The 20901-nt window shown below is 45.0% G+C and overlaps 1 protein-coding gene across 1 annotated transcript in view; it reads left to right on the forward strand.

Moving 5' to 3' along the window:
• COL27A1 (collagen type XXVII alpha 1 chain) overlaps window positions 1-20901 on the forward strand; it is a 297315-nt gene that overhangs the window by 241470 nt on the left and 34944 nt on the right. Inside the window, exons 40-43 of the mRNA XM_074973737.1 lie at window positions 15563-15616; window positions 15722-15829; window positions 19419-19472; window positions 19818-19871. Of these exons, the coding sequence (XP_074829838.1) occupies window positions 15563-15616; window positions 15722-15829; window positions 19419-19472; window positions 19818-19871 (270 nt within the window). The remainder of the gene's footprint in view (window positions 1-15562; window positions 15617-15721; window positions 15830-19418; window positions 19473-19817; window positions 19872-20901) is intronic.

Here is a 20901-nt window from a genome sequence, read left to right on the forward strand (position 1 = left end):
TGAGGTTGGGAGTTGGGCACTGTGTTGACTGGAAACTAGAAATATTGGCTTAATACCATGTTATTATACAGCACCATAAATATGCTGGATGCTTTACAGAAAAATAAGGCCACAGCCCTGCCCCAAAGAGCTTGCAGTCTAAACCCCTGATCTACAACAGATCCCTGCATCCACACTGAGCTCACTGCAGGAGTGGGTCCTGTGGGCTCCATCCTGTGACCCCTGACTCATCTGAATAGTCTCAGGACCAAGGTAACGTAAACCCACTGGCGACTAAGTTAAGACACAACCTGACAAGGGAGGGTAAAATATATTGCAGCACCCTTTGCAGCTGTGGGCAGGCACCGCTTCTTGTTCAGCTTTGCTTATTGCCTGTTGTGTGCTGTATTTTTGGCAGGTTTCCTTCGTTTATATTGTGCATGCTTAAGAACCAGTAAAAATCACACAGCTGTATTAAGTTCTGTAGTATAACATATAGAATATAGCAGATTCCAGAGCTTGTTTTTTGCCAAGTTGTTCCCGGGAACGTGATGCCTTTTTCTGTTTGTTTGGGGAGAGGGGTTTGTTTGGTTGGTTTTGGGGGGTTTTTTTTAAGTCTGATACAGCCAGAACGCCTGCTCAGAATCACTTTGTTTGGTTTTTTTCTTACTACAGAACACTGTATTGCCTTCTAATATATTTAATACACATTTTTGATAGCCTGAACTTTTAAAACCACATGGCTTTATAACCAGCCCAAACTAAGCCCCAGATATGAAATCTCTCTTTGCCAGACTCTTGGCCCCTTCTCATTGTATAGGCTGATATTCCTGCACCCAATGGGGTAAGGTTAAAAATGGAGGTTCTCTGATGGAAGGGAGACCAGTTTTTCTTTTGCAACTTTATGTGCAAGCCTTTTGTATTAACTTCCCACACAGAAAATCTATAGAATCAAATCATAGAATATCAGGGTTGGAAGGGACCTCAGGAGGTCATCTAGTCCAACCCCCTGCTCAAAGCAGGACCAATCCTCAACTAAATCATCTCAGCCAGGGCTTTGTCAAGCCTGACCTTAAAAATCTCAAAGGAAGGAGATTCCACCACCTCCCTAGGTAACACATTCCAGTGCTTCACCACCCTCCTAGTGAAAAAGTTTTTCCTAATATCCAACCTAGACCTCCCCCACTGCAACTTGAGACCATTACTCCTTGTTCTGTCATCTGCTACCACTGAGAACAGTCTAGATGCATCCTCTTTGGAACCCCCTTTCAGGTAGTTGAAAGCAGCTATCAAATCCCCCCTCATTCTTCTCTTCCGCAGACTAAACAATCCCAGTTCCCTCAGCCTCTCCTCATAAGTCATGTGTTCCAGTCCCCTAATCATTTTTGTTGCCCTCTGCTGGATGCTTTCCCATTTTTCCACATCCTTCTTGTAGTGTGGGGCCCAAAACCAGACACAGTACTCCAGATGAGGCCTCACCAATGTCAAATTGACGGGACCGATCACATCCCTCGATCTGCTGGCAATGCCCCTACTTATACAGCCGAAAATGCTGTTAGCCTTCTTGGCAACAAGGGCACACTGTTGACTTGTATCCAGCTTCACGCCCACTGTAACCCCTAGGTCCTATACTATATAGATACTATTAGGAGCCTCCTCAGCTCTCTGCCAAAATACAGTTTACAGAGCCAGAAATGTAAGTCACCAGAGATAACTGTGATCCAACTTCAAATCCTCTACTTTAAAGGAGAAAATATAAACAAATAGTCAGCCCTTCCACTAGTGGGGAGATGTGGCAAAAGCTATCTCAGACACAGCCAGCTAAAGAATACTGGAATCGAAAGGACATTTGAAGGTTCTTATATAAAGACAATGAAAATTCCATCAGGAAAAGCTAACATGGGGCAAATCCCAAGTCCTGGCTCAGGCAAACGCTCCCTGAGAATTCCTTGAGAATTTTGCCTGCACAAAGATTGGATACAAATTGAGTGAGAGCCTCAAGATTTGGCCCATACTGCATCATCTGTGATTTCATCCATATTTATCAAATAAGCTTCCTGGGTGGGTAGGGGGAGAAAGTGTGTATAACATACACACATCTATACATAATATGTGTGATGTATTATATAAACATATCACAGGGGGCAGGTATGTTGCATGTATGAAGAGTGTGTGTACATAACACACATGCACAAACACCAATATGTGCATATAATATATGGTATGTATTGTATATGCATAGCGGGTATCCCAATTCATATTCTAGATAGATAATGTTAAGCAGATCTTCATCCATAGCTGCTGCATCTTCAGCAGGATTCTAGTGGGTTGTCCGGCAGCAGTCCCAACAATGTTTCAGCCTCATTGCAGTTAATACCTTTCATCCACAGTCTCCCATTTGGCCAGATTGAGAACAGTAATTTAAGCACCAACGGTTACAAAAAAATCCCACTTGTCTAAATGAAACCCAGGATTGTTGGGGAGTTTTTCACTCCCCTTTCTCTTAACTAAAGAGATCCAAGAAACAATCCGTCGTGTTACCTGTGCCAGAAACTTGAGACACAGCTGGGACTGGGCACTCTTTAAACTTTATCTGATATTAGTGGTGGTTGGTTCAGATTTAGTGTCTAATATAACTAAGTGACAAAACCCATCAGTAGCTCCTGTTCCCACATAACTTTCTTTAAGACCATCAGTACATATATTTTGATTTTTAGCTTGATTTGTAAAAGAACTCAACATTTCTATTTAACAAGCATTCTCAAGCAAATTTAGAAAATAAGATTACTTGCTGTTATCAGTGATCTGTTATTGATTTGTTTATTTTTAACCCAAATTAAAATTTTTGTGCATGAATTCAGTCCTGGGGAAAGGTGGTGGGCTGACAGCCCTAGAGAGTGAAGTTCTCTGTTTAGCCACAGAATAGATAGACACAGGGAGCAGTGGCAGGGAAAGTTCCTCCCCACATGAGCTGTTTTGCACATGACCTCAACCCTGATCCTGCAGGGACCGCATACAGGAATGAAAAAGGGATGTTGGTCTCTATGGGCCATGCAGTCCTCAGCCTCCCAGCTAAGATTGCAAACAAAGGGGGTCCTTGAAGGTCAACCATGATGGTGAGTTCATAGATTTTTAAGGACAGAAGGAACCATTAGAGCACCTAGTGTGATCTGCTGCATAACACAGGTCATAGGCTTTCATCCAGTAATTCCTGCATCAAGCTCATATTTTGTGATTGATCTAGGGGTTCTCAACCATTTACTTTCGGAGTCTGCCCCAATATACTATAAAAACTCCATGGAGGGGGGACTCTGGGCTTCAGCTGCAGGGGGGACTTAGGAGCCCTGAGGGCTTGGGGCGGGGGGGGGGTCTCAAGACTTCTGCCCCACAGAACTGAGGGGGGCTTGAGGCTTCTGCCCCATGAGGTGGCTTCTGCTGGGACTTGGGGACTCTGGGTTAGGGGCTTCAGCCCTGTGGGGGCACCAGGGCTTGGGACTCCAAGCTTCAACTGCCAGGCTCGGGGCTCCAAGTGGCTCTGCTTGGCAGACCCCCAGTGGGCCATGGACACCCAGTTGAGAATCACTGATCTAGAGTATATTTTTTTTTATAAAGACATCCAATTTTGATTTAAAGTTATTGTGTGGTGGACACTTATCCACTGGGAGCTGGACTGAGACCTCCCCAAATTCATCTCAGGTAAGTCAAGTCACACCTTCTAGCTAATAGCTTTTGGTCAGTTCATACTTTTTCATTATCTATGTTCCCTCCCTCCCTTCCCCAAGGGATTATTGATGAGATGTATTCCACCTTCCGTGGCACTAACTTCTGATTATAGAGTTATCAGGTACCCTGCTTTATTGTAACACCACCACCTACCCTTTCAGCCATTCCATCCAATTTTAGCCCTTCCCTGGGACTGTATAAATAATTAACAAGTCAAGAAAAAATGAGAGATGGGTGATAACATGACCGTGGGGACTCCAGCCACCTTCCACATGAGTCCATTTTCTTTCTTTAACTCTGCCTTGCTTTGTTTTTGTGGATTTGTCAGGGGCTTGTTTTAGCAGTTTGCTTGTATGAGCCTGTATTGCATCATGTCTATTTTGGATAGGAGGAGGAGGATTTTCAGATAACTGAGGTCTGGATAATTAAGGATGGTCAGCACTTGTGTTAATGTCCTTGGTGTAACATTGTAGATACCTTTATAATAATTCTCAGGCTGTAGACTGGGAAAGAAGTCCAATCAGCATCACTATAAAGGTAACAAGAAGAAAAGGACGACATGTGGCACCTTAGAGACTAACAAATTTATTTGAGCATAAGCTTTCATGAGCCACAGCTCACTTCATCAGATGCATTCAATGGAAAATACAGTGGGGAGATTTATATACACAGAGAACATGAAACAATGGGTGTTACCATACACACTGTAACGAGAGTGATCAGGTAAGGTGAGCTATTTGTTAGCCTCTAGGGTGCCACAAGTCCTCTTTTCTTTTTGCAGATACAGACTAACACGGCGGCTTCTCTGAAACCTATAAAGGTAACAGTATCACAGCTGTTGTGTTGCACAGTTGCTGTCTGGGCTCCAGGTGGCCCAGCTGGGGCAGTGTAGTAGCCTTTTGTCTCTGAAAACCTAGGCTGAAATCGCAGGTGAAAGGAGTGGGTGGAGTCTCAATCTGGTGACTAGGGGAAGTTTGTCCACATCTCCAAACCAGGGGATATCAGCAAACAATCCTGGCTGCTGAGACAAGCCATGCGTTGTGTTGAGCCCCAGACAGCTGTGGCTGGTAGAAGGGCTTCAGGCAGTTGGAGGGGTAATGTTCATGCAACATCTGTCATTTGGCCATTTTGTCCAATGAACTTAGTCAGGCTGCTACCAAAATCCCCGTCAGCTCCAGTCCCTCCCTGGTACAGTCAGCCAGTTTGCTCCACTCCTCCCATTGATAGGGCTAGGCCAGCCAGCTCCACCCCCGCTTCCCTGGCAGTCTCCAAGTATGATCCTTTCCTCCCTGACAGCCCCAGCTGCTTTCCCCACTCTAGGCTTCCTCCCAGCAACCTTCCAGCTTCCCTCTTCCAAAGGCCCCAGTCCCACCCCAGCAATTCTGCAGCTCTGTGTAGCACCAGGACTGTGAAGGATTGTACCACTGCACCCAGCAAGAAATCCCACCTGGCATCCCCCTGCAGATAGGTCACTTGTTTCTTTGCAATATTAACTGGAGAAGGTTAGTACCTAGCACATTAAAACACAGTCAAAAGCAGCATCCAATGTACTCCTCTTAACTTAGACTTAGAAATTCAGGCAGGCTTGCACGCTTCCCCTTGCCCTTGCTCTCTCGCTCATGACAGTTTCTCCATAGTGGGGTCCCGGGCTGGTTTCTTATTTCCTCTACTGGGGTCCTACTGGTTCTTGCTGACCTCACTGTAATGAGACTCTGACTCCTTTCTGGATTCAGTGATTTAACTCTTGGCTCATCGCTCATTCTGCTTAGTGAGATCCCTGGCTTGTTTGAGCTGCAAGAAACTGACACTGTATCTCTGTTCTCACACAGGAGTTCTTTAGACTTTGAGCCTCTGCGGTTCAAAGGGTGGCTAGAGATGAGGGTCCTTGGTGACTGGTCCAAGTAGAGTGATCAGGCTCTCTGAGCAGAGCAGATGCTGCAGGAATAGGGTCCAGAGTCTCTTTGTGTTCCATGCGCGAGTGAGGTAGGGAGACAGTATCTCAGCAGCTAATACAGGGGTAGGAGGATGGCATCACACTGGCTAGTGTGAATTCAGGGATGAGGCACTTTGGTTGTCACTGCAAGAGGAGGGATGTGGTTTGCTGGTGTTTAGGGCAAGTTCACCTGCCATCTGTACATCTCAATTCCTGAAGCAGGGAATGACACTGCCCAGAGGGTAATGTGCACTTCATCCAAATCCCTGCTGCTTGTTCAATCCTCTTCCTTGTAACTGAGGATGGTCTGAAACAAAGGTTGAAGTCACCATTATATAAGCAGAAACAGCAGCAGCTTGCCAGGTGTTGGACATGAGCAGCCAGCAGCTGAGAGCAACCCATCTCCTCTAATATGTTCCTATTTAAACCTCCTCTCTTTTCATTCTACAAAGAATCCAGCATTTCAGCCTCTTCCCTCTGAGAACAGCTAATCAGCTTGTGGCTGTGTGGAAGTGCCAAGCCAACTGGCAGGAGCATGGTAGTGGATTTCCAGCTGCTCTCCAGAGTTGAGCACTGTGGTTTTCGTAATGTGCTGGTCTTCGTACAAGTTGGATATCTGATAGCAGGGGTTTTACAGTTCCAGGAAAGTAATTGGAGAGCCCACAGGTAATGAAATACAACATGATTTGAAACAAGAAAATCCCTCGTTTTATGGCAAGACCGGGAGCTAAAGCCTCACTTTTTTTTTATATCTTCACTTTGAACCTGAAATCACATCTGCGGTGTCATTTGCAGCTCACATCTGGGGTCAGAACGCCCTTGAGCCAGACCCTCAGTTGGTGTAAATCAGCATAGCTCCATTACACCAGCTGAAGATCTGGCTCTGTATGTTGTTGCTGCTGCTTGTCAGCATGGCACAGGGCATCTGCACAGCCGAGCAGACCAGAGCCGCTCTAAGGACTGGCAAATAGCTCTTTTTAGTTAATATAATAGCATGACAAGGCCCAAGAGCCATCCATGCATTCCAGAAACCAGGCATCTACCTCTTCCTGGCTAGACCACAAGTGTGTAGGACAGAGGAACAAACCAGGGCTGGGGACTGAAGGTATGATCAGTTTCTTGGTCGGAATACAGCAAACTCAACCCATTGCAGAGGGACAATGCAAAACCTATGCCCCGCTTAAGTCTTCTTTTGTTGCTTTAAGTAGGACTTAAATGGTGCATTGGTTTTGTTCCCAGCCTTCTGCATGGGGCTGAATTTCACTCTATAAGGATAGTCATCTGATCATCAGAAAGGGACAAACCTTTGAGCAGCAAGAGCTCATGCTAAGGGGGTTTGTCCCAAGATGAGGCTCTTTTTCTGCTTATTTACTGGGTGTGTTAAGCCATTTTCATGTCTTGTATCCATCAACTTCACACCCTCCAGAACAAAACCCCAAGGAACAGACCTTGTTGGCTGAGACTGATTTTCCACTTCTAAGCCACAAATCCACTCCAGCACCTTTATAGAATAGACGTGTGGCTGGTTTCTAATCTCATTACACTGGTGTGAATCTGGGATAACTCCTATCAAAGCCAATGCTCCACTGAAGCCAGCGGAGTTGTTCGGAGTCACTGAGAGCTGAATTTCCCCCCTAGTGGTTTTACATTGTTCTTTTCCATTTCCTGCCACTGGAAACATGACTGAAGAATTTTGTGCAACTAAGTGCCTCCCTTTGCAGTCACTGAATATGTCTGTTCATTCTGAGCACGAGAGGTCAGCGAGAGCCGGCAATGCCACATCGAGGAATGACATTTAACTCACTGCAAATATCAAAGCTGCTTAAGAGCAATCCTACAGTCATTTCTGCTTTAACTTGTGTCAATGCAAGGAGAACTTATGCATTTCTGGTAAGGCGTTAAGGACTGTCTCTCTTAAACCAAGTAGCTGTCAAACTGTCGTCTATGGACCATCCACGGAGACCTTACCGCAGGAAACATTTTGAGAACCATACAGTGAGGGATCGAAGAATTGGGAGGGGACTTTCTCTTACCAACTGATCCACAAAATAGAAAACATGGAGCACCATAGTGTAAAGGAGTACTGCTGAAAACACCACCTCCTTTAGACAGACTATGGAGCAACTCGCTAATATCTAGCACTTTTCATCCATAGATTTCAAACCACTTTCCAAAGGAGGTCAGTATCATAAACCCATTTTAAATATGGGAAAACTGAGGCAAAGAGGTGAAGTGACTGGTCCAAGGTCACCAAGCAGACTAGTGGGCAGAGTCAGAAATAGAGCCCAGGTCTCCTGAGTCCCAGTCAAGTACTCTATTCATTAGGTCACACTGCCTCTTACATGATATGCCTTGAAGCCTGTAAATGTCATCGCTGGATGGACGCAAAGCACCAAATACTGTCCCAATTCAGCAAAGCACGTAAAGACTGTGGGAATTAAGTATATGTACTTAAATGCATTGCTTTCAGCAGGGATGGTTTGCTGAACTGGGCCTATGCAGCTGCATCTTTAGGTGTGGTTGCAACTCACAGGCATCTCTCTCCCTCCCATTCTGCAAGCACGGCTGCAACCCCCATGGAACTCCAAACCCTGCTGCTATGGGTCCTCTCTCAGTATTGCTCTAACAGCCAAGGCATCTCTTGAAACACCAGTTTGATCTCTGATCTGGAACTGTAAACAGTCATTTTTAACGAACGTGTGGGTGTTTGTTTTGTTTGGGTGGGTTTGTTTGGGGGGGCTGTCTTGCTATTTTGGTATGTGTGACTCAGCCCATCAGATCTGCCTAGTGGAATCTAATGTCCTGCAAGCAGCAAGAGTCCTGTGATGATTCACAGAGTTTTCCCCCTCAGAAACCTGGAGCATTCCATCAGACACACGTGGACGCTGCTCACAAGGGGAGATTGATCAGCCTTCTGCCGCAAAGAGGAGCTGATCGCCTCTTTCAATGAATTGGCCAGCTCTGCTTGGGCTTTTCCATTCTGAGAATCTTGCTCTGGGGGAGGAGGGCTGGTCCCAGCTGGTCTTCATTTAGAGTTAATAGGAACTGAAATGAGCCAGACTTTGAAATCAATCCTGTTTCCTTGGCACAGGCTCTTTCCTGACTCAGACTAAGGAGACTCACTCTTTCTCCCTCTCCCTCCAGTTACTCCAAGATTCCCCCTCCTTATTGTGAGAGAGATTTCATTCCCCACCTCTGCCACAACCTCAGGGCCTTCGTGTAGACTGTACACGAGACAGGAAGACTGTAACCCCTGCTGCTTAAAGGAATTGGACCTACACGTTTCTCACTGCAGAAAACGGGAGTCATGCTGCTAAAATGCTGTGTCTTGCCCTCCCCCATGTTTGAACTAAAAGAGCTAGTTCGTGTGGTGGTTCTGGAGAGACCCTGTATGAAAGCTTCACAGCTGAGCACTTAGTGATGCTTTGCACTTCTCCAGCTCTTTCCACCCAGCTGTTGACAAATACAGTATTAATCATGTCTCACTAGCTATCGCACTGTGGATTAATCAAGTATCCCTATCCCCATTTCACAGCCGGGCAGACAGAGGTACAGAGAAGAGAAGTGACTTGCCCAAGCCACACAGCCAGTCAGTGACAGAACTCAGACTAGAACCCAGGAGTTCTGCTACAAGTCTCTAGCACTGACCAACAGGCCACACTTTCTTCGTACAATGCATGCTGTTGACCATGTAGATGCTTCCACGATAAACTTCAGGAGTTACATGACAGTGCTCTCAGTATAGAAGACCATCTCCTGCATTATGTTCTCTGTGACCTGGACTCAGAATGTCAAGCTGTGGAAGTCGACTCAGGAGGATGCCAGAATGACAGCTTTTAGCTACAGTCTCCCAGTTTGAGCTTTAGCTCTTTTTATAGGATTCCCCGATTGTATTTTTCATTTAATCTCATCTATCTGGCTGTACCAGCGCTCTTCACCATGGGCAAAGAGTCTCTTGCTGCTTCCCAATAATCACAAATTCAGACCTCTGAACCTTAAAAACCAGTTGCTTCTTGTTTTCGTTCCTTATATCCAGTCATGAGCTGCTCCTCCTCCAAATCACTGCTAAACAGAGAGATTACAAAATGTGTTTCTTGTAAATCTGAAACATTTATGTCTTCAAGTGCCCAGCCCCAATTATCTCCTAATTTCCTGAAAACTTGTGGACTGTCCTCTATGGGGGGAAGGATTCTCTCAATCAGTTTATTAAGTGGAGCTTCTCATATGAAGACCTTGCAGAGCAGTAGGGAATGATGGGGTGTTTTTTCATTTTCCTTTATGTTCCTCCTTTTTCATATTTTTCTTTGCTAGCCTTATTGCACCTTTGGTTTCTTTCCTACCCCTGTTACTTCCTCTGAATCCATCCCCAGTTCCCCTGGCCCATTCTCCCCCCTTCTCCCCTCACTCTTTCCATCTCCACCAATACACATTTTGATTACAGCAATCACATGCCTTCTCTTTAACTGACACGTTTCTAATCAGAAGGAGTGATTTAATGGCTTCCATTCAATGAAGCCCAAAAGGCATTGGCATTACATTGATAGTCATATTCCTGAGCAGGTTAATGAGCAGTATTGGATCAAAATTGTGTCCATGGGCTTTGGTAGGGTACATCACCCTTATAAGACTGCTTTTCATGACTGTCCTGAATGTCCTGACAGTGCTTTCTTCCATCGCTGTGTTACATCTCCAGATGCATATTTCCTAAGTTTTCCAGAAGTGCTGAGTACTTGCAGATGCCATTTAAAATCGGGTCAATTGGGTCATATCTTCATCAACTTCAGTAGAGCAATGCTGATTAACATCATCTGAGAAGCTGGCCCACCTATGATTATTCTAGAAGTGGGGGCAAATCTAACGCCAATATCTGAACTCCAGCACACCTTTGGGAAGTTTGGATCCAGACTGGAACTTCGCTGTTCAGGTCTATTTGGCCTTTAATCAGTTTTAGAGTCTCCCATTCCTGGTAGCAAATCTCCACTCACTTCTTTTAACATTTTAGTCTGCTGGGTTTTAGGGCTGTAATGTAGATCTCCATTGGTCATGCTCTGTGAGTTATACAATGGGAGTGCATTTTCCTCTTCCCCCAAAAGCTGACAGATAGTGGACTGAAAAGAGCTGTTGCATAGGCTGTGTTCTCTCTCCTTGTCTAAGGATTCTTGTACCCGAATGGACTTCAGTCGTCCCCACACATTTCCAGATACAGCCTGAAAATTAAAAAGTTAAATCCCAGTTTTTCCTTCAGCCACTCAATGTGTTAATTCATACATTAAACTGTGTTATATATTTAAATGGGGGTAACAATGAAAGACGCCCACAGGCGCAAGAAGAGCTGAGTCGGGCTGAAAATTGTAGGAACAGCTGGTGCACGCAGTGTGGTGGTCTGTCTTTGCACAGTGTAGGGATTCATGGAACTGGGTGGGCGTTAATTATCAACAAAAGTTTCCCAATACATAAGATAAGCAACTGCTTCAAGTATCCATGTGGAGCATGGAAATTATGCAGTAAAACAACCCATGTGCTCTTGAAACAAAGAGGTGGGAAACCTACTGAGAAAAGTGATGAACTGAGACCAGATGAAGAAATGACTGGACTTGTATACATCTTGAGAAATTACATCAGTGTTTAGAAAACTAACTGTAATGCGGCTAGTGAGAGCTCAGTTGCTGTGAAGAGTGATGTGGAGAGAGGATTTGCTTAAGAGTGTAAGAAACCCTCGGGCTCTGAAGCACAAGGCAGTGGGATTGAATAGCTCAAGGCATTTTGGAAAAGGACAAAATGTTTCTGATGAGATGAAGGACTTTGGTATAAAGGCGGGAAGGAGGAGCCCTAAAACAAGAGTACCTGCTTCCTCCTGTTAAGCAAGGTGGAGTTATTGTCACAGGGTGAAAGTCAGCCCTGTGCAGAGGGCCGGCACAAAACCAGTGTGCCACGTAAGCCCTCAGACTAGAAGCTGCAGTGGGACTTAAGTGGATTGTGGGCCTATGCTGGGTGAATTCCAACCCTCATCTATAGAATTGTGTGAGCGCCACCATCCTGGTTGTGTAGATATTTCACATGACTTGTTTTTTTTTTGCACCCCTCTCAAATATTGCTTTATTTGCATTCCATGAAAGAAACATGACTCTTCATTGCCAAAGCCATCAGCTGCTAAAAACACCCCCGTTTGTTGGGAAACTAGCCCTCCCCTCACCCTTCGAAAAATATCCCAGACCTTTGGGGAAAAACCTGCAAAAATGGGCTCTTTCTCAAATTTGTAATGAAATTTTCAAATGAGCAAACCAACAGATTGTAATTTCTGTTTTTCTTAAGCAAATATTTTTGCGCACCTAACACTGTATGGCTTTAGTTTAAAAATGCTCCCTTCACAATGTCGCATCACAAATACCATCATCTCCTAGAGGCACTGGCATGCTGCAATTTTTTTTACAGATCTGATAAACAGAGCAGTGTATAAAGGGATATTGCTATTTAGAAATAATCCCACTTAAGGAAGAACAATTGGAAAGAGGATTTGTTTTTTCAGCAAGATGATGACTAAAAGTTCCCATCAAAAAGCTTACAAACTTTCTCAAAGAATAAAAATCGCCAAGTGTGTAGTGCCTTAGCCCTCAGATTCAGCTGATTTGAATCCAGTAAAAAGACCTTGGAGTGAATTGTTTTTATTTATGGCTTCTCTATGGTGCCCATCACTGTAGTGTTTGCGCTAGACATCAGTAGCTAAAAGCACAGGAACTGGCAAAAGACACTAGAATCTACCATGCTGCAGACTCTGGGTGGGATTCTGGCACCTATGACTTCAGCAGAACCAGGATTTCACCCTCTGTTTTCTCACATGGACAGATAGACAAATCCTGATTTTTTTCCCCCAAAGGAAGCGTATTGGAAACCTTCAGATAACTGAGAGCTTTGGTTTTGCTGAGCTCACAGGGTTGCATCAGGCAGGGTTGTGATTAAGCCTGTACGTGGCAGTATGGCACACCATTTGCTCTTTCTTGCTGCCATCTTGTACTCCAGATTCTAAACTTACTTTTTGTTTTAAAATGAAAGTTTCTGGTTCTTATGGTTACAGAGAGAGCCTCTAAAAAGTGAACTAAGTGTAAAAACAACCAAGAGACATCTGCAGAACCTAAAACAATAACAGAGGTGTGAACGGCTCCTTTCATTTCAGCAGGGGCCAGCTCAGATACCCAATGACAATAATTTTACATGTCAACCTTGTGGACAGTTTCACGGCTCACAGAAGAAAGAAAGAGGGAGTAATGTATGAAGATCAGCACAGTCTCCTGTGTGTGACAGCTAGCTCATTTTGGCACCACCAGTGTGGGAGCTTGGGAGATACTGCCACTTTTTCCCTCTCCAAATTAAGAAAGAGTCAAGCCCAAGGAGTTTAGCAGATCCCATGAACATCTGAGCTCCACCTGCCCATAGCTATGTCAGCACAGACTCTTAGGGTGGATGCAGCATACACCAACAGAATGAGGAGTTTTGCTGATGTGAGAACACCACTTCCTTGAATGACATTAGCTATGCCAACAGAAGTGTGGTTATGTCAGCATAACTATGTCTACACTGGGGATTTTGCCAGCATAGCTATGTTGTCGGGGGAGAGGAGGGGTTTTCCCACTCCTGATCAACTTAATTATGCTGGTATAAATTTTAAGTGGAGACCAGGCCTGAGACAAAGAGAGATTAAGATATGTGGCCTGATGTCACATATCAAGTTGGTAGCAGAACTGGGAATGGGTACTCAAGAGGCCCAACTCCCCTTCTGTTACTCTCACTACTAGAGTTCATTGTCTCCAAACTCAGGGGCACAGTGAAAGGATTCCTTTAGGTTCCCAATAGAAATATGGATTGTGGGTGTACTGCAAGACTGGACCCTTGGTATTCAGCACTGATAAAGTGCAGCAGTAGTACAACCTGCTGTCACGCTTCTGGGACAACTGTCGTTCTAGCTCATTGATCTGTGCATAGGCTTGGAAAGGTTCTGGCAAAAAAAATAAACAACCCCTAACAACAACAACAACTGGGGAACAAAGGGGAGCTCCATGGGCTGGAGACAACTGATAGAAGGAATCAAGTACTCTGGAGCAGAGACAATAACATTATGGAGGATTATTAGCCACTCTTTTCAGGATGCTCTTTTGAAATGTATGACTCATGCAGAACAGAGTCGCTGTACTCAGGGAATTGAAGGGCTAGCTCAACTCCTCCATGGAGTGCAATAGGTCTGAACTGCTCTTGGAGCAGAGACCTCTAAGGCGCTTGTGTCAGATCCAAGCTGAGAAACACTGCATGTGACCAGGCTTGTTATGTGTTGATACTTTTGTTTAGCCAAAAGATATCCGATTAAACCAATCTGCTTCCACAGCGTCATTAGTGGTGAAATGCCGGAGAGAAATCTGGGCAGACACAACCGCTAGACTGATACAGGAAGATGGACTGGTACATACATACTGAGGAAAACTTCAAGTTCCAATTGCCCAAATGTACAAACTCTTTTTCAGTGATTGTCCAGCTGCTGTTAATTCCTGTCAAATCCAGTCTATCACCTGGCCCACAGCCACCGGCATTCCTAATAAAACACTGAATCCCTGGGCTCCTGTTTTCCAGCTGATGAAAAGGAGTTGAGACATGGCCCTGTGAAACTACTACTGTCTCATTCTTGTCTTTCACACATTTCATGCACTTCCAGTTCTATCCTGGGCCCAGTGTAGGGACCTAGAAGTCTGCTATATTTAACTACCTTTCACGCTCCCGTGTCTGACTCCCCACAGCCTGGTTTACCTGTGCTTTGTATGCATGGATGGGTTGCAGGTCTTGTGTGTGTGATTGAGAATAGGTGTAAACAGCAGTCCTATATGTGTGTGTTTTGCTGTCCAAGAGTCCCTCTGTATTTGTGCGTTTGAGTCTATTTCTATATACTGTACATAGGTCTGTGTGTAATGGGGTCTGTTTTTATATATGTCCGTGCGTGTGAATTGTAATAATAATACAAATAGATAAAATGTGTGTGTAATGAGCAGAAAGATACTTAACAGGTAAGTAGAAAATAAAACCAGTCATTGTCAATACACTTCCAGTCTAGTAGGAATGCTAGTTAGCTATGCAGTGACTCCAGTACACAGCCACTTTCCAGAGCCATTATTCTAAACAGCACTTACAGAGTTATCCAAACCCATATTCACTGCTGGTGAAAGGTGCTTGATTGAGAGAGTAAAAGTTCTCTCTTTATGCATAGATAGAACAAAGTACAGCAGGAAACAGCAGGGCAACTTTCTCCACCAATGAACTGACAGGGAGCACTGCCAAGAGCGAGAGGACTGTACAGTTTCCATGTTCAATCAATCCTTGCTGTCTCTTCTGAGACTGCCAACAAAGAGGCCAGTTAGGATGCCATATTTGATGCCATGGGCACCTTTGCGTGCAGAACTCCACTGAGACCTGCCAAACACTTCACATATGCTGACAAACAGTCATCAGATGGTGATGGTCAGTGTTCAGAGTCCTAGTCTGTATATGCCATGTGATCTGAAGGTTAAAAACCCTGCATCTTCTTACTGCTCCCCCCAGAACTAGGCAGCCTTCCTGGCACAGAAATCTCTCCATCTCGAAGTGGTAGATAAGCCTCAGTTTCATGTCAGAGGAGCTCAGGAACAATCTTAACCTTGCTCCTGCTCTGCCATAGTGCTGATAAAGGGAATTTATTTTGTCACATCTCATGGTCCATTGGATTATTGCACAAACATCCTTCCTGTTTCTCTGCTCCCATGGGAATAGGACTGGAGGGGTAAAAGGACTTGTTACCTGGCACCATCACCAGAGATGGGCTCCGATTATCATGCTCGGGGAGCGCACCATGGTTGCTGGGTAGAACTTTTACTTTAGTCTCTCATGGCTCTTTGGGTTTCTCCACTCTCCTAGGGACCAGAAGGGAAACCAGGCAAACAGGGAGAAAAGGGCAAAACCGGCCAGAAGGTAAGAGCCCGTTGCCAGTGTTGCCTCCTTTTCATTCTCATCTCTTTGCTTCTTTAAGGTTTTGTTTCATTTTGCGTCAAAAATCTGTATACGCCTCTTTTACAGGGCAGCAAGGGCTATCAGGGGCAGCTGGGCGAGACAGGCCCTCCAGGGAAGATGGGGCCAAAAGGGATGCAAGGCCTTAAAGGATCCAGAGGTACCCTGGGACCTATGGTGAGAATAGACCTGCAATTGATTGAGTGCAACCCAAAGTGACAAGTGGTAGGGTGAGCCTGGAGGGGGTGGGGAGGCTTCTGTGTGCCTTGGGGAGACAGAACAGAGGCACAGGAAGGAGGTGAGGCAGAGAGAGGGATTCAAATTTACATTATTTTACTTCTTTTTCATGGTTTAAATTAGAGCTGATCGAAAATTTTCTAGCAAAACTTTCCTTTGAAAACCGAAAATAGATTATTTTTTTCCTAAATGAAATTTTTTACAAGGAAAGTTTTTGTTGGCTTGTTTATGCTAAAACAAAAATCAGATTTTTCTATGAAAAAACAGAAAAAAATATTTGGGGAAGGTTAGGGGGTTTTGGGGGGGGGATTGCTTTTTTCTCCCATTTTTTCTCCTCCCCCCTTTCCAGTGGCAAATTATTTTAGGGGCCAAAAGGAGAGAGAAAAAGAGGAAGGGTGGGGGTAAAAGAAAAAACTACAAAATTTTCCATTTTAACATCATAAAATCTGGAAAAAATGGTTTGAGTTTTACATCAAAAAACTCAAACATTTTCACAAGAATTTTTTTTCAAAATTTCCCATGTAAATATTTTTCCAACCAGCTCTAGTTTTAGCTGATCAGTGATTTTAATAATTTGCTACTTTGCCACATGAGAAGGAATCTCTCAAGTTTTCATTTGTTGATAGCAGATGTAGCCAGTTAAGGATACATTGCAGTTTTATATGGACTCTCTCCTCTCAAGTCTAACTCTTGAGAATATATTTCTGGAAGAGGGAATGAGCTGAGAAGCTGTATTTGCTCAGAGCATTCCCTTTGAGACCGCATACTCATGGTAAGAGCAGCTTCCAAGTCAAACTGTTTTATTACGTGGAATTCTGCCTTGGACTTCTGCCCCAGCCATACACCCACTCTTGATCCACTATCTGGAACACTTGCAATGAGCACAGATAGAACATGATAAAGGTTTTGGGTGTGGCGCTGGAGTGAGGCTGGGAGACAGAACAGCAGCAGTTCAGTTACCTCAAGATTGTCAGACAGTGGGATCCAAACAGTCGCAACAGGCAACAAATATTTCTTCATATATATCCAACCAGCAGGGTAACTATCATGACTGAGTCATGGGTGGTCGGACGTAGTGGTCAGAGCAGGAGTCAGGATGAGTTGGGTACCAGAGGGTCAGAGTCCGAGAGAGGTCACAGGGCAAACCAGGAGTCAGGCGTCAGTAGGCAGCATTGTCCATTACCAGGAGGTCAGAGTCCAAGATAGGTTGGAGGGTAAACCAAGAGTCAGGCATCAGGAGGCAGGCACGGACAGAAGCTGGAGTCTGGGATCTCTCGTGCACAGGGTCTAAAGCAGGACAGGCGGGCAATCTGTATGTGGTTTGGACAACTCACTGTCATGGCTTCCTGTTTTAAGTACCAGTGCCAGCTAATCTGTGGGCTCTGAGGAGCTGCCACTCAGGTCCTGCTGGGTGGTGCATCCTCCTTGGCCCAGCCTCACAGGGTCCTCCCACAGGAACACCCCTAAGCCTCCAGTGGAGGTATCAGTGGCCCAGAACCCCTGTGGTTCCGGATTCTGGCCCTGCAGGTTCTTATAGTAATTGCTTAAGTATCACTTGCCTCCTCTGATTTAATCTGTAGAACATACTGAAAAGACAGGAAGGAACCAGGAATTGCTAAGATGTTTCAGAACAGTAGCACTGAGTGACTGAGCAACAGCGATTCTGCTGTGGTTTTTAAGGCCTCCATTAAAAGTTATGGTCTTTCCAATAGATCGTCCCTGCAGACTACTTTGGCAGAGTCTCCATGGATTATTTCTCAGGGAAGCAGAGAAATGTCTGAGCAGCAGTCTGTTGGACTGAGTGTATCTTTTCAGTCTGTCCTTGAGGAAAGGGTAAAAAATATGATGGAAAAAATGGAAGATTTGGAAAGTCTAATGAGACCTTACAGTTTCTGACCAGCAAGGTGGTGTACAGAGCAGGTCGTGTGAGTGGATCCTGTGGGCAGAACCCTCCTCATGGCACACTCAAGCAACTCCTTGGACTTGTACAGGACTCACGTTGATGGACTCCAGGAGGAACTACCCACACCTTTTGTGGGGAAACCCAACACCAGGTCTCTGAAGCAGGATACTGGAAGATCTCAAATGACCTCAAACAAGAAAAAGTCTTGTTTCCCTCTAAAACAAAGTACACTCCCATTCTGATAGATCACCAGAAAAATCCTCAAATTCAGGAAGCCATCCTTTGCACTCTCTAGATTGATTATCTGCTTTCTCGGCCCATATCCGTGCATGCCAGCACTTGAACTTCCAGCAGTAAAGGGGAAATGTTTAATGATCGTATGATTCATGCGATGGTTTCTATCATCTGGAGTGACTAATGCATGCAACTCCTCCTGTGACCGAGAATTCTATATTCTACCCATTGAGTAAATGAAGCATAGAAATTATCAGGGTATAAAATATAAAGCACCAGAAGGAGATATGTGCCTTAGCGTCAACAGTTAAAACTTACTCCGCTCACCACTGGCTAGAAAGGTAGTATGAGTTTGCCAGTATCTGCAGTTTAGTAGCAAAAGGCTTGCATCCAGCTTTAATCTGAAGATCAGGATTTGGAAACTCTTTTTTTAACATTTTGTTCAGCTTCCTAAAACATCAGCTCTTGCAACTCCCTAGTCAATTGCAGCTCAGGAGATGACTCCTCAATGCCATCTTTATTGCCAGGCCTGAGAAACACAAAAAACAAAAGCGGTCTTTGTATGTTTAAGGGTTCAGGCCTTCATCAGAACTGTCTCACTGAAAACTTCACTGAAGGAATATTCAGCAAAAAAGACCTTGTATTAGAAGTTAGCAATAGAGTCCAGAGGGGGCAGGCGAAGAGCAGAACATTAGCACAATGTTCACACATCACCCTTTGCTAGTTTTATTATGTATGTATCCAAGGGTGCTGAAACAATTTGTATAGTGAGGGTGCTGAGAGCCATTGAACCAGACTGTAAACCCTGTGTATAATGGAGTCCACTTCAAGACAGCGGTTGCGGCAGCACCCCTAGTTCCAGTACCTATGTATACATCTAGCAGTTAGCAAGGCATTATCCACATTGCATTGTCTTGAGATTTTCCTCTATATGCCCAAATGATTTGGAGAGCACCTGATTCAGGCAAGAGTTTAATTTCCAGGATACGTTGGCATAAGAGGAAAGACCAGGACTCTACATTTTTAGGAGTTATAGGAGTCCAAAAATATGAGCCAGTTCCCAACTGGAAAAGAACTGATTACTGGGATGTCAATATTTCTGTAAATGAGCTGGGAACCTCATTGATAAACTCTTGGCAGAGACTTGGGTTAGAGTAGCTACCCTCCTATCGATTTGATAGCTGAGTGCAAGAGAATACTTCAAGATGCTGCTGCCATAAGGCTACCTGGTTTGCCCAAAGAATAGATGGGAGCATTTCAGTTTAATCTCCCAAGCCTAAGGTTTGCCTGTCTTGAAAGTCCACTTTCTGCAGGCCAATTCAGCATGTGGTTTCTGAAGACAATGACAGCAGGCTGTTCTAATGGCATTTTTCTGTGTGATTGCTTCCATAGGGTGCTCCAGGAAGGATGGGAGCTCAAGGGGAACCTGGCTTAATGGGTTATGAAGTAAGACTGCTTTTTTGATGCTCATTCCCCTGCTTTACCCATTTCCAAATCTAACATCATAATTAGCCCAGGATGCAAAACTAATTTAACTATATTTATATTTCCATTTTGTTGGGATGATAGACAGCTCAGTTCTTTATTATTCTCAGTCTGCGCTGTGGAGAATTCTTCAGAGCTGGTTTTCCTCCATCTTCCAGGCATGGATAATGTCACTGTTGATGCTTCTATATTTCTCTGAAGCCTGCATGTGCAATTCAGATGTCTCTGTAGTCAGCAATACAGGATCCTATCACAGAAGTGACTCCATTTTTACAATCCCATCATATGTTTTCTGTTCTCCCACAGGGGCATGCAGGACCGCCAGGGCCAATCGGACCACCAGGGCCAAAAGGTGAAAAGGTAAGAGCTAAACTGCATGAAATTTGCCATCTCCTGTTCTGCATGTGCCAAAAGTGCTCCTGCTCGGAGAGCAGCACCCGTTCCAAGCCAAGCACCAGGGCACAGCTCCCACAGACCCATTCAAATCAACACTAGCACCTGTAATCCAACACAAACACAACGATCATGTGAACCATAGATGTGCAGACAACTCCTAGCCACCCGCTAGCTGCAAACATGTGGCCTGGGAAATAGAAACTGTGACATCCTGTGCCAAAAACACAAGCTTCTACTGCTTGAGCTGAAAGAGGCTCTTGATTTAACCATCATTAATAATAGCAGCACTAGCTACATTGTATCCTCTCTTTCTCCCACTGACGTGCTAGAGGCATCGGTTCTCAAACTGTGGGTCGTTTTAATGGGGTCGCCAGGGCTGGCTTAGACTTGCTGCGGCTCGGGGCCGAAGCCTGAGGGCTTCAGCCCTGGGTTGCAGGGTTCAGGTTACAGGCTCCCTTCCTGGGGATGAAGCCCTTGGGCTTCGACTTTGCCCCCTCCCTTCCACCAGGGCGGCCGGGCTCAGGCTTCAGTCCCCGCTCCTGGGGTTGGGTGGTAATTTTTGTTTTCAGAAGAGGGTCGCGGTGCAGTGAAGTTTGAGAACCCTTGTGTTAGAGGATGAGCATTAGAAACTGATAAACATTTGGACAAGTCTGGCATCCCATCCAGCAGAGGGCAGTGGTGCCAGTTAGGATATGTCTATACAGCAAAAAACAAAACAAAACATGGCCGTGAGTCTCCGAGCCCAGTCAGCTGAGTCAGGCTTGTGGGGCTCGCGCTGCAGGGCTAAAAATAGCAGGGTAGACATTCAGGCTGGAGCCCAGGCTCTGGAACCTGGCAAGTGGGGAGGGTCTGAGTCACTGCTGTCTTTAGCCCTGCAGTGCAAGCCCAAGTCAGTTGACCGGGTGTAGCTCTGAGGCTCTCTGCCACAGGGTTGGCGCGGGGGGGATTCTTTTTTTTGCTGCATAGACATACCCAAACACACAAGCCAGTGCAT

The sequence above is a fragment of the Natator depressus genome, chromosome 16 (assembly GCF_965152275.1).
Source record: "Natator depressus isolate rNatDep1 chromosome 16, rNatDep2.hap1, whole genome shotgun sequence".
Lineage (NCBI taxonomy): Eukaryota > Metazoa > Chordata > Testudines > Cheloniidae > Natator > Natator depressus.